The 14246-nt window shown below is 50.0% G+C and overlaps 1 protein-coding gene across 1 annotated transcript; it reads left to right on the forward strand.

The window, feature by feature from the left end:
* The first annotated feature begins 245 nt into the window (after positions 1-245).
* Positions 246-9493, forward strand: CNIH4 (cornichon family member 4). Its single transcript, XM_066595159.1, has 5 exons — positions 246-390; positions 2692-2760; positions 5310-5422; positions 6426-6566; positions 8675-9493. Exons 1-5 carry the CDS (start codon positions 322-324, stop codon positions 8700-8702), a joined length of 420 nt encoding a protein of 139 aa, XP_066451256.1. The 5' UTR covers positions 246-321; the 3' UTR covers positions 8703-9493.
* The last annotated feature ends 4753 nt before the right edge of the window (positions 9494-14246 follow it).

A 14246-nucleotide genomic window follows, 5' to 3' on the forward strand; every position in this document is an offset into this window, starting at 1 on the left:
ACTGATACGTAGCAGTTTGTTTCTAAAGGACCTGCGATGACGTTTTCATCACGTGATGACAACCCTTCATTTTCTACGGACGATTTTGGTCACGTGGCGTGACGTCACATAGGTCCTAGGAAACCGTGCGGAAATGGCAGCCGAAGGTCTTTGTCACGTGATATACTCCATACTACAGCTCCCGGCATTCAGCGCGAAGAGCGATAGGGCAGGGCTTCGCTCTTAAGGTTAGACTACATCTCCCGGCGTGCCGCGCGGTTTGTCTGGTCACGTGTACCGATGAGGGCGCGGCGGATTGGTGATCTCTAAGGTCGGCGCAGAATGGAGGCCGCTCTCTTCATCTTCTCCCTCATTGATTGCTGCGCCCTCATCTTCCTGGCGGTGTACTTTGTATCCTTTGTCTGTGGGTGGAGTTTTGGGGTTTGCAGGGTGGTCGTTGCCCTTAAAGGGGATGTCCAGTCTTTAAGGGAAGTCTTCAGGTTAACAGATCTCCTAATATACTTGCTGTATGACTTCCGTCCCGCGCCGTCGCTGCCGCCCGTGCCGCTGTCATGTGACTGTATGTAGCTGTTGATCGCCATAGTCACGGTTTTCCGTGTCGCATGACCCCCCTACAAACCCCTTTATAGAAGACCGACGCTGAGATTTATTTTATTCCTACAGGCGTAAAACAATAAATGGCGCAATTCTTGTGCGTCTCGAGTTCTCGCCGCTTTGGTTGCCTCTGCAGGTAGCGCATCCGGTCCGGTCATGTGACTGCTTCCGTCTCAGGGCTACCAGCATGGTGGCCAGCGATTGGCTGCAGCAGTCGTGAGCGCGGAAGTGACGGAAGAATTGGGAACAGGTGAGTAGAGCGCCGATCGTTACCCTGTAGGAAGGAAACGAGCGCCGCTGGCTGAGCCCTCTGATTGGTCGAGAAGAGAAAGGAACTTTTTCGGATCCACCTTTGGCTGCGTTTTACAGGAGCGAATGCGATATTGGTAAAAAAAAAAAAAATCGGAGCGGTACGGCGCCCGGAAACCCGCAATCTGTATTGTGATACGATTTGAGAGAAAAACCTGTCGCCGCACGGACGATTCTGATGTGCGCGAAAATTGCATTGGCGTGCGGGACGGAGCAGTAAACGCTCAAGAGTGGCCTATCGCCCCCAGAGTGGCCACCGCAGTAACCAGCGCTCGACAACGCTGATTAAAATCGCAGCATTTTACCGACGGCGTGTGTGAGAGCGCCCCCTAGTGCTCCTCATTGTTTGCTAGATCTCAGCTTCCATGAATGTAACAGTCTTGTTTACACAAGTTGCTACAAATGTTTCCTCCAGTTCCAGGCTGATACATTGTAGCGAATGGAGGGGGGGGAATCAGCTGCAGAGTCATCAGCCACAGGGAGCAAGACTTTTTTTCTTTTTTTTTCTTCATGATCACAAAAAAACGTGTGCGTTAAGCGTCTGGTAATAACCGCCGCACGTCTCCACGCTCCTCATTGACTGTAATGTACGCTCTATACTAGAGATGAGCGAGCGTACTCGCTAAGGCACTGCTCGCTCGAGTAATTTGCTTTATCCGAGTATCGCTGTGCTCGTCCTTAAAGATTCGGGTGCCGACACGGAGCGGGGAGTGGCGGGGAGGAACGGAGGTAAGATCTCTCTCTCCCTCTCTCCCGCCCGCTCTCCCCTGCTCCCTGCCGCAACTCACCTGTCAGCCGCAGCAGCACCCGAATCTTCAGGGACGAGCAGGGAGATACTCGTCTAAAGCACATTACTCGAGCGAGTAGTGCCTTAGCGAGTATACGCGCTCATCCCTACTCCATACGTTTTTGGTTTTTTTGTGGGACAGATATATATATATATATATAATTGATTACGTTTAAACTGTTTTCGCTCGCGAATCTGTGAAACGCTATGTTCGTGGGCTTTTTTTTTTTTGACCATTTGCATTTGACGGATGATCGTGTTTCCGTGCGGACGGCCCCTCAGCCGTATTTACTGAAGCGATAGCGGGCGCTCAGTCCGTGTTCTGTGAAATGCGCGAGGCGCCGCACATTGCAAGTCCTACTCTCGCACGTAAATACGATCCACCGGGGTTTCCTGCGAGGGAAAAGCATCGGTGTAAACTAATTGGAGATCAGCGGTTAATACAACGCAGCGTGCGAGTTCCTGTGACCCGCGGCGGCGCTCAGTAGTGGGTGATGGGGTGCCCGCCGTTCAGATGAGGCCACTTCCGCATCACCTGACCAGTGGCGGCATTCAGTAGCGGTTGCCAGTGTGCGCTGCGCTCTTGGTGCTGGCAGCGATCGCTCAGTACGCGGAGGTTAGAGGCGCGGCTATGTGCCGGCTGAATCGGCGATAGAATCTACCGCAATAGTGCAGCAGAAATGCTGCGGGGTTTTCAGTGCGGGTTTCCGAAAACCTGCAGCATTCCTGCCACGTGTGAACGCGCCCTTGAAGTAGTCTCTGTACTGAATTCTCTGCCCCGTGACTGCGGACCCCGGAGCTCGTGGGGGTCTAATGAGGGGGATGGAGGCCGAATGTTTCCTTTAAGGCTGGCAGGAGAATGAATGGCCTTCTCTATGGCTCCGGTCGGCACAATGGCGCAGTCCTACAGCCTGTGCTGCTTGCACAATAGACCGTCTGTACTTTGCACGCTGCGGTCATATACGATGCTGCGCAATATTCTCCTTATCTGTGCCTCCCAGATAATCACCCTCTCAGACTTAGAATGTGACTACATCAACGCCCGCTCCTGCTGCTCCAAGCTGAATAAGGTGGGGGGCGCCATTGTTCTTCTCACTATTCTCGGTCTTATCACTATATAGGTCATGTTTATTATCAGGATGATGGCCGCCTGCTCAAAGGGTCCCTGCGTACAGTACATGCTGTATTATACTCCAGAGCTGCACTCACTATTCTGCTGGTGGAGTCACTGTGTACATACATTACTTATCCTGTACTGATCCTGAGTTATATCCTGTATTATACTCCAGAGCTGCACTCACTATTCTGCTGGTGGAGTCACTGTGAACATACATTACTTATCCTGTACTGATCCTGAGTTATATCCTGTATTATACCCCAGAGCTGCACTCACTATTCTGCTGGTGGAGTCACTGTGAACATACATTACTTATCCTGTACTGATCCTGAGTTACATCCTGTATTATACTCCAGAGCTGCACTCACTATTCTGCTGGTGGAGTCACTGTGTACATACATTACTTATCCTGTACTGCTCCTGAGTTACAGCCTGTATTATACTCCAGAGCTGCACTCACTATTCTGCTGGTGGAGTCACTGTGTACATACATTACTTATCCTGTACTGATCCTGAGTTATATTGTGTATTATACCCCAGAGCTGCACTCACTATTCTGCTGGTGGAGTCACTGTGTACATACATTACTTATCCTGTACTGATCCTCAGTTACATCCTGTATTATACTCCAGAGCTGCATTCGCTATTCTGCTGGTGGAGTCACTGTGTACATACATTACTTATCCTGCACTGCTCCTGAGTTACATCCTGTATTATTCTCCAGAGCTGCACTCACTATTCTGCTGGTGGAGTCACTGTGTACATACATTACTTATCCTGCACTGCTCCTGAGTTACATCCTATATTATACTCCAGAGCTGTACTCACTATTCTGCTGGTGGAGTCACTGTGTACATACATTACTTATCCTGTACTGATCCTGAGTTACATCTTGTATTATACTCCAGAGCTGTACTCACTGTTCTGCTGGTGGAGTCACTGTGTACATACATTACTTATCCTGTACTGCTCCTGAGTTACATCCTGTATTATACTCCAGAGCTGTACTCACTATTCTGCTGGTGGAGTCACTGTGTACATACATTACTGATCCTGTACTGATCCTGAGTTTCATCCTGTATTATACTCCAGAGCTGTACTCACTATTCTATATAATGCAGGAAGTAGAATCCTAGAATGGTAGAGTTGGAAGGGACCTCCAGGGTCATCGGGTCCAATCCCCTGCTCAGTGCAGGATCACTAAATCATCCCAGACAGATGTCTGTTCAGCCTTTGTTTGAAGACTTCCATTGTAGGAGAACTACCCACCTCCCGTGGTAACCTGTTCCACTCATTGATCCCCTCACTGTCTAATATCTAATCTGTGTCTCCTCCCTTTCAGTTTCATCCCATTGCTTCTAGTCTTTCCTTGTGCAGATGAGAATAGGGCTGATCCCTCTGCACTGTGACGGCCCTTCAGATATTTGTAGACAGCTATTAAGTCCCCTCTAAGCTAAACATTCCCAGATCCTTTCACTGTTCCTCATAGGACATGATTTGCAGACCGCTCACCATCTTGGTAACTCTTCTCTGAACTTGCTCCAGTTTGTCGATGTCTTTTTTAAAGTGGGGTGCCCAGAACTGAACACAGTATTCCAGATGAGGTCTGACTAAGGAAGAGTAGAGGGGATAATTACCTCATGTGATCTTGGTTCTATGCTTCCCAGAATTGTGTTTACCTTTTTGGCTGCTGCATCACATTGTTGACTCGTGTTCAGTCTATGATCTATTGCATGTGCCCAATTCCTCGGATTCTGTATGCGATATTCCCCCCCCCCCCCCCCCCCCTCCATTTTTCTTGCCTTCTAAAACCTTGTAACTCAAGATCAGTACAGGATAAGTAATGTATATACAATGGCTCCACCAGCAGAATAGTGAGTGCAGCTCTGGAGTATAATACAGGATATAACTCAGGATCAGTAATGTATATACACAGTGACTCCACCAGCAGCAGAATAGTGAGTGCAGCTCTGGAGTATAATACAGGATGTAACTCAGGATCAGTACAGGATAAGTAATGTATGTACACAGTGACTCCACCAGCAGAATAGTGAGTGCAGCTCTGGAGTATAATATAGGATGTAACTCAGGATCAGTACAGGATAAGTAATGTATATACAATGGCTCCACCAGCAGAATAGTGAGTGCAGCTCTGGAGTATAATACAGGATGTAACTCAGGATCAGTACAGGATAAGTAATGTATGTACACAGTGACTCCACCACCAGCAGAATAGTGAGTGCAGCTCTGGGGTATAATACAGGATGTAACTCAGGGTCAGTACAGGATAAGTAATGTATGTACACAGTGACTCCACCAGCAGAATAACATTTGCTGGGAGTTGTAGTACTTTGCCTCAGGTTGTTGACCAGCAAGGGGAGTTTGTTTTTGAAGGGTAATGGGCTCGAACACAAGTTTTAGGGGCTTCTTATTCTTGTGACATGTATGTGTTGAGTCTCCTCACGCTAGCAGCATTCTCATGTGGGTCTTGTGTCCCGGCAGTGGGTGGTCCCGGAGCTCGTTGCTCACACGTCGGTATCTGTATTAATGCTCGTGTCCCTGCACTGGTTCATCTTCCTCCTGAACGTCCCTGTAGCGGTGTGGAACATCTACCGGTGAGTTGCCAGCCCCCTCCTTGTATAACCAGATAAGTTAGTGTATAAGACCCATGTCAGTGACATTCCGATACTGCAGGTGATTCCGGACTATCGGACATGTGGAGAAATCAGTAAAACTCCCATCATTCGTGGTGCGCTGCAGCGTCCATCCTGACTGGTCTGACCTGTTCATCCTATATTTGGGGGATGGGGAGGCGCTTATTGCCTTTGGATTTATATAACTTCTGATTTGAGCTCCCCCTAGTGGTCACAGACCATTACATGATACAACTCTATCTATGTAGGTGATTTGAAGTCTTAGGCCTCATGTCCACGGGGAAAATCGGGCCCGCTACGGATTCTACATAGAGAATCTGCAGCGGGTCCCTCCTGCCCCGCGGACATGAGCGCTGAAAATAAGAATTTAAAAGAATTTACCTATCCGTAGCGGGCGGCGAAGCTTTGCTCTTCCTCACGGCCGGATCTTCTCTTTCGGCCGGCGGATGAATTCCTTACGCCGGCGGCACGTCGCCGGCACGTCGTCGACGTGCCGCGCGCATGCGCCGGGCACATCCGCCGAGCCGAAGCAAGGGAGATGCGGCCGTGAGGAAGAGAAGAGCTTCCCGGTCCGCTGCGTGTGAGTAAATTCTTTAAATTCCTATTTTAGGTCTCCCGCGGATCCGGACGGCTTCCATAGGCTTCAATAGAAGCCCGCGGGAGCCGACCCCGCGGGAGACCCGCACGAAAATGGAGCATGGTCCAGAATTTTTCATGCTCCATTTTTTTTTAAATGCCTTTTATTGACGATCCGCGGGTATTTATCTACCCGCGGGTGGTCAATGCATCCCTATGGGGTGCGGATCCGCTGCGGATTTTAAATCACATTTTGCCCGTGGACATGAGCCCTTATTGTGGAATTAAATCTGCGCAGAACTTACATCTATTTATACAACTAAGCTGATACACATGCGGCTCCCTTGTGAAGAGTTTCCTTTACATCCACTTCTCTCTTCTTCTACAGGTTCATTATGGTGCCAAGTGGGAATTTGGGGGTCTTTGATCCCACTGAGATCCACAACCGGGGGCAACTAAAGTCTCACATGAAAGAGGCCATGATCAAACTAGGGTTCCATCTATTGTGCTTCTTCATCTACCTGTACAGGTGAGTGGGCGGTGCTTCCGCCATCTGTTACCGGCCGTCAGACCTCGGAATGCCTCGTCCGTTGTTTTCAATGGGACCGTAAAACCCCACGCAGCATGTGAGTGCGATGTTTCCCATTGAAAACAATAGTAAGCACTTGCCGATCCGCTAACGCACCGCAGGATCGTTACTGCACAGAAGTGATGGGAGGCGGTTTTGCCAGCAAAATGCCAACCATCGGCATGAGAACGCATGTTGGTGAGCGCAATATCTGGTCACGTTTCTAGGACAGATATGGCGCTCGCCCGTGTGGAGGTAGCCTTATGGCTCGTGTTCACGGGCGTCTCTTTACTGCGTGATATGCGGTAAATGGAGGCAGAGAAAGTCAATGGACGATCATTCTTCCATGCACACCGGCGTGTGGACGCTGTATCGATACGCAAGAGAACTAAATCACAGTACGCTCTATTGCGCTGCGTGTGATGCTCGTAGTTTCCGGCCCCATTGAAAACTATGTTCCAAGTGAACACCCAGAGTTAGGGCATGCCGCGATTTAAAATCGCTCACATATATGACCCCATTCATATCTCACACGGGTTATGGTGTATGATTCGGGGACGGCACATTCCGCATCGCCGTTGCAGAATAATCTGTCCTGCCTGGAAGGTCCCTCAAGGACACGGCCCGGTTTAGCCCTGAGGTTACAACTATTTGGGGGGGGGATTTTCAGAAGCCATAACTTTTATTTTTCTGTTGGCCACAAGAGGGCGTTTTGTCTGGTGAGCTGTAGTTTTTATTGGTACCGTTTTTGGGGAACATATAATGTATTGTAAAGCTTTATAAATGTTTTTGGAGGGCAGGAAGAAAAAACATCACTTCTGCCATGTTTTTTACAGTTTTAGGCTGGATTCACACGAACGTATATCGGCTCGGTTTTCACGTCGAGCCGATATACATGGTCTCTCTCTGCAGGGAGGGGGGGGGGGGATGGAAGAGCCAGGAGCAGGAACTGAGCTCCTGCCCCCTCTTTGCCTCCTCTCCGCCCCTCTGCACTATTTGCAATGGAGAGAGGTGGGACTGGGGCGGGGCTAATTCTCGGAACTTGGCCTTGCCCCACCCCCTTTCATTGCAAATAGTGCAGAGGGGCGGAGAGGAGGCAGAGAGGGGGAGGGAGCTCAGTTCCTGCTCCTGGCTCTTCCATCCTTCCCCCCCCTGCAGATGAGGACGACGTATATCGGCTGGGCGTGAAAACCGAGCCGATATACGTTCGTGTGAATCCAGCCTTAGTCATACAGCATAAATGATGTGACTTTTTTTGGGCCGGTGCAATTACTGCAATACCAAAAATCGCTATTACTATTTTTTTCTTTATATTCCTCTTCAGCCAGAAAAGCTCGGCAGCTTCTGTACTACAATGCATTATCGCTTACAATGGCAATCGCAGGCCGTGGCTGGCTCTGTACGCCATTGGTATAACCCATCGACCCTCTGCGATTACATAGCGCAGGGCTGAAGAAGCACACGGTTTCTGTGAACCCTTTACACGCCGGATACTACATTGATGACAGCATGTAAGGGGTTAACAGTGGGGATCAGTGTTCTCACCATCCCCACTGTTGCAGCGGGAGGCTAGCTGATGGTCACAGTCGGCTCCCGCTCTGTGATGGCGGAGGGTCACTTCTGAGCCAGTACAATCCACAGGACTTGAGTTTACGTCCTTTTGCATTAAAGGTTTTTTTCAGGTTTGCACCCGCTGTCTGTGCCGGTCTACATCGGAGCCGAGGCCGTTACTCCAACCCCCGTGTAGTGGCCAGTGCTTGTAATTGCAGGCACAGCGGTCATTAAAATCCAGCCTGCAATCACAAGCACCGGCCACTACACAGGGGCTGGATTAGCGGCTTCCGCTCCGATCCCGCTGTATCCTGCGGTCGCTGCCTGGGAGGCCCCGTTTGTGGAGTTAGTGGCTACAGAAAGTGTCAGGCTGTCTTGTTCTAGAAATCAGCATTAATCCCAGCACAGGGAACCGCCATTTTCGGCTTCCCTTTCCTGGGATCCAGTAAGTACATCTGTAGACTCGGCCGTCTATTCCGGCTCTTCTGAACGTGTTTCTCTCACATTTGTCTTTCCAGTATGATTTTGGCCCTAATAAACAATTGAGGACCATCGGCACAGAAAATGGCAGCGGACCTTTAAACACGAGAGGAGCCAGAGCGAACAAGAAGAGATGAGGCCATGTTGCACTCGGTGTCGTGCAGAGTATTTTTCTTTTTTCATATTTGAACTCCATATTTTTTTGCTGTATTTTTAACATAAAATATTAAAGAAAGACCAAAAAAAAGTAAAAAAAAAAAAAAAAATCCCTGTTTTTGTTTTTCTCGGAATCCATGAGAACACTATGAGCCGTCTCATGTGTGAAAGTGAGTTCAGTTAAGGGGAGGTGGATGCGTTTCCCCAAAGTAGCCAATCGGTGTGAAGCTTTCATTGGTCTTGGACGAGTTGGAAAATGAAAGATGTGATCTGATTGGTTCCTGTAGACGTCTGCTCTTTGGAGTTTTTTTATTGTCTATTATAGCTTCTCGAATCTCCTGGATTAAAATGTTACTTTATTTCCTTCTGGTCATTTTAATATGGAGTACTGAAATATATGATGCACCAGCAGCCGGGGGATCCTTTTTAGGTTGCACTAATTGGGAAGCGACTCTCGAGTCCCGGATACGTAACCCTGAGACCGTCCTGTGCCTCGTCAGCTGTTGTAAGACCACCATTCCCAACATGCCCTGCCGGCCACGGAAGGAGGGTTGGTAAAGCAATAGAACAATGCTGCACTGTGTAGACCCCTAGCTCTTGGGAGAGGAGATTGTTCGTAGCTTTCGGGGTTCTTCAGATGAATTTATACTGTTGGGTCTTATTGGCTTTCCATTAAAGTTGATCTGTCCATGGGACCTGCCTTTCACTGTGTCGAGTGGTCAATGACTTGTGACTTAAACCATTCTTTCTTACGTGGACTATGGGTCTTTGGGAAAAATTTCCGTCCCTCCAAGACTATAATGCTGCTGTCTAGGCAATGATAGCATGCCGCCCAAAAATATGGCTGTGTGCACCTGGTCATTAAAGGAGACACTAACTCTGGGGCATGCCCCAGAGCTGCACTCACTATTCTGCTGGTGGAGTCACTGTGTACATACATTACTTATCCTGTACTGTTCCTGAGTTACATCCTGTATTATGCCCCAGAGCTGCACTCACTATTCTGCTGGTGGAGTCACTGTGTACATACATTACTTATCCTGTACTGATCCTGAGTTACATCCTGTATTATACTCCAGAGCTGCACTCACTATTCTGCTGGTGGAGTCACTGTGTACATACATTACTTATCCTGTACTGATCCTGAGTTACATCCTGTATTATACTCCAGAGCTGCACTCACTATTCTGCTGGTGGAGTCACTGTGTACATACACACTATGTTGATAGATTTTGGATGCACATAGAAGGTGATTGGATTTCATTCCTATTTTTTGGTCCGGTGTTCGGCTGCCTTTGGCCTCAATGACTGCAGTAACTCTCTGTGGCCGCTTTCTTTAAATGCCCGTATTCTCCATTCCTCCAGAGCTTTAGTTAGTGCTGTGAAGGGGATGATGTGGGAACATGGATATAGCAGTCCTAGTTTGTCCTAAAGCTGCACAATGGAAGTGAGATTCGGACTTTGGGCGGCCAATGAAGTTTATAGATGTTCATATGACATGGCGCTCGGTCAGGTCTGTAGAGACACAAAGCTGTACCAAAGTATTGCCACAGAGTAGGTGATACCACATTGTCCGAAATGTCAATCCATTGGTGGTGATGGTGGACTTCACTATAACCAATGGCCCCAGTCCTTCCCAGCAGAACCCCCCTGCCCACCCTAACAGACCCTCCTCTAAACTTCGCTGTTGGGATGATGCAGTCATGTGGAAATCACTCTCAAGACAATAGCCATACCCAAGTGCCACCATCTGACCAGAGGATAATGTACCATGGTTCAGCTTCCACTCACAGTCCGACGTTCCAAGCCCCATTGCAGGCGCCGCTGCGATGTGTGCAGCTTGTCCATGGTAACCCTTCACACACTGTTCCCTACAGATGGTTCTGGTACTAATGGATGTCCAATGGCCTTTGAGATCTGCTGTACGAGGGCAGATGATGTATGGGGTTTCTTCACACCTCCTCCAAGACTTCGTTGTCCACGTTCTGTCAGTTTATGAGGTCTCCTTAAACGTGGCGGCACTGCACACACCAGACAGTCGCATCCCCCAATAACATGGCCAACGGTGGACTCTGGAAGGCCCAGAAGCTGTGATGTCCTGTACAGATTGGTTGGTGACCCCCCCCCCCCCCCCCCGCCAGACCCCATTGTCAGCTCCCCACCTGGTGACATCCCACCACCAGACCCTGTTGTCAGCTCCACACCTGGTGACATCCCACCACCAGACCCTGTTGTCAGCTCCACACCTGGTGACATCCCACCACCAGACCCTGTTGTCAGCTACACAGCTGGTGACATCCCCCTGACCAGAGACCCTCATGGTCAGCTCTACACCTGGTGATGCCGTCCCCCCCCCCCTCCCCACCAGAGCCCTGTTGTCAGCTCTACACCTGGTGATGCCGCCCCTCCCCCTCCCCCTCCCAGACCCAGTTGTCAGCTCTACACCTGGTGGCATCCCTCTGACCACAAACACTGTTGTCAGCTCTACACATGGGGACACCTGATGGTTTCTGTACTGCGGTCTCCTGTGTGATCCTATCCTTTATACCTAATGCTCACCCATCACCTGACAGCACAGGATTGGTGGTGGGTAGCACTTTCGTCAACATAGTGTATATTACTTATCCAGCATTACACCCTATATTATACTCCAGAGCTGCACTCACTATTCTGCTGGTGGAGTCACTGTGTATATTCTGAATGGACGCTTTTATTAGCTCTGTGTAATATGTTGGCGCTATATAAATAAAGATTATTAGAGCCCCTGCCCCTCTCATGATTGGCGCTTCCCTCTATGGAACTTAAACCCCATGATCCCAGAGCGATTTGAGCGACTTCCAACAAGGCCCAGACATCGTTAGACTAGTTCGGCCAAGATTTCACTGCCAAGCTCTGTGGGGTATTCTCGTGTAGCTGTGTGGAGAGTTTGCCAAGAATGGCGTGATCAAGGATCACATCCGGGGGAAGGCGATCATCGAAAGGGGTCAGAGGATGTCAGGAATCGTTCTGACCAACAGGAGCAGCAGAATGCAACACTGGTGCTCCGACTAGCGTGTCCAAAACCCCAACTTACCGTTCCTTAGCACGGATGGGCTATAACAGCAGATGACCAGTTCCAGCACCATTATGTCTAAGGCCGCTAGCACATTAGTGCATTTGGGGGCGTGGGCTATTCATGTTAACCCATGGAGAGCACATGGCCCCATTAAAGCAGATCAGTCAGGTCATTCACACTGAACGATTATTGTTCAGATGCCCGCTGCAGGTGGGAATCTCAACAATGTACTGGCCCATAGAGAAACAAAGTCAAGACTACAAACAGGTAGAAGAGCGCAAACTTGGATCACAGAGCAGTGGGGAAACAAAACCCAGCCCAGATGGATCCAGATTTATTACACCGTGCTGATGGGAGGTTAGAATTTGGCACAAGCACCGTGAATTCTTCTGGTCACGCTGGTGGAGTAATGATGTGGGGGAAGGTTTGCTTGGCAAGCCCTGGATCCACCAATACCAGTGCATGACCATCAAGCTAAAGTATAGTGGCACTGAAAGCCAAAAGAGGTCAAACATTCTGCTAGATAGGGGTCTCTTAATAAAATGAACCTTCAGTGTATATTATTTATACCATTATGTATTATCCTCCAGAGCTGCACTCACCATTCTGCTGGTGGAGTCACTGTGTACATACATTACTTATCCTGTACTGATCCTGAGTTACATCCTGCATTATACTCCAGAGCTGCCCTCACTATTCTGCTGGTGGAGTTACTGTGTACATACATTACTTATCCTGTACTGACCCTGAGTTACATTCTGTAGTATTCTTCAGAGCTGCACTCACTATACTGCTGGTGGAGTCACTGTGTACATACATTACTTATCCTGTACTGATCCTGAGTTACATCCTGTATTATACTCCAGAGCTGCACTCACTAGTCTGCTGGTGGAGTCACTGTGTACATACATTACTTATCCTGTACTGATCCTGAGTTCCATCCTGTATTATACTCCAGAGCTGCCCTCACTATTCTGCTGGTGGAGTTACTGTGTACATACATTACTTATCCTGTACTGATCCTGAGTTATATCCAGTATTATACTCCAGAGCTGCCCTCACTATTCTGCTGGTGGAGTCACTGTGTACATACATTACTTATCCTGTATTATTCTCCAGCGCAGCACTCACTATTCTGCTGGTGGAGTCACTGTGTACATATATTACTTATCCTGTATTGATCCTGAGTTACATCCTGTAACATCCAGAGACCCCCATGGTCAGCTCCACACCTGGTGACATCCCGCCCCCAGAGCAGAGACCCCCATGGTCAGCTCCACACCTGGTGACATCCCGCCCCCAGAGCAGAGACCCCCATGGTCAGCTCCACACCTGGTGACATCCCGCCCCCAGAGCAGAGACCCCCATGGTCAGCTCCACACCTGGTGACATCCCGCCCCCAGAGCAGAGACCCCCATGGTCAGCTCCACACCTGGTGACATCCCGCCCCCAGAGCAGAGACCCCCATGGTCAGCTCCACACCTGGTGACATCCCGCCCCCAGACCAGAGACCCCCATGGTCAGCTCCACACCTGGTGACATCCCGCCCCCAGACCAGAGACCCCCATGGTCAGCTCCACACCTGGTGACATCCCGCCCCCAGACCAGAGACCCCCATGGTCAGCTCCACACCTGGTGACATCCCGCCCCCAGACCAGAGACCCCCATGGTCAGCTCCACACCTGGTGACATCCCGCCACCAGAGCAGAGACCCCCATGGTCAGCTCCACACCTGGTGGCATCCCGCCACCAGACCCCGTTGTCAGCTCCACACCTGGTGGCATCCCGCCACCAGACCCCGTTGTCAGCTCCACACCTGGTGGCATCCCGCCACCAGACCCCGTTGTCAGCTCCACACCTGGTGGCATCCCGCCACCAGACCCCGTTGTCAGCTCCACACCTGGTGGCATCCCGCCACCAGACCCCGTTGTCAGCTCCACACCTGGTGGCATCCCCCCACCAGACCCCGTTGTCAGCTCCACACCTGGTGGCATCCCCCCACCAGACCCCGTTGTCAGCTCCACACCTGGTGGCATCCCCCCACCAGACCCCGTTGTCAGCTCCACACCTGGTGGCATCCCCCCACCAGACCCCGTTGTCAGCTCCACTCCTGTGACATCCCGCCACCAGACCCCGGTGTCAGCTCCACACCTGGTGGCATCCCACCACCAGACCAGAGACCCCCATGGTCAGCTCTACACCTGGTGACATCCCACCACCAAACCCAGTTGTCAGCTACACAGCTGGTGACATCCCCTGACCATAGTCACTGTGTACATACATTACTTATCCTGTACTGATCCTGAGTTACATCCTGCATTATACTCCAGAGCTGCACTCACTATTCTGCTGGTGGAGTCTCTGTGTACATACATTACTTATCCTGTACTGATCCTGCG

This window comes from Eleutherodactylus coqui, chromosome 3, assembly GCF_035609145.1.
Source record: "Eleutherodactylus coqui strain aEleCoq1 chromosome 3, aEleCoq1.hap1, whole genome shotgun sequence".
Classification (NCBI taxonomy): Eukaryota; Metazoa; Chordata; class Amphibia; order Anura; family Eleutherodactylidae; genus Eleutherodactylus; species Eleutherodactylus coqui.

What these genes read in the sequence shown, in the direction of transcription:
- CNIH4 (XM_066595159.1), top strand. Translation starts at nt 322, where the DNA reads ATGGAGGCCGCTCTCTTCATCTTCTCCCTCATTGATTGCTGCGCCCTC. An exon ending in TCTTCCTGGCGGTGTACTTT is followed by an intron (nt 391 to 2,691) that starts GTATCCTTTGTC and finishes TGTGCCTCCCAG; the next exon opens with ATAATCACCCTCTCAGACTT. An exon ending in TTCTTCATCTACCTGTACAG is followed by an intron (nt 6,567 to 8,674) that starts GTGAGTGGGCGG and finishes TTGTCTTTCCAG; the next exon opens with TATGATTTTGGCCCTAATAA.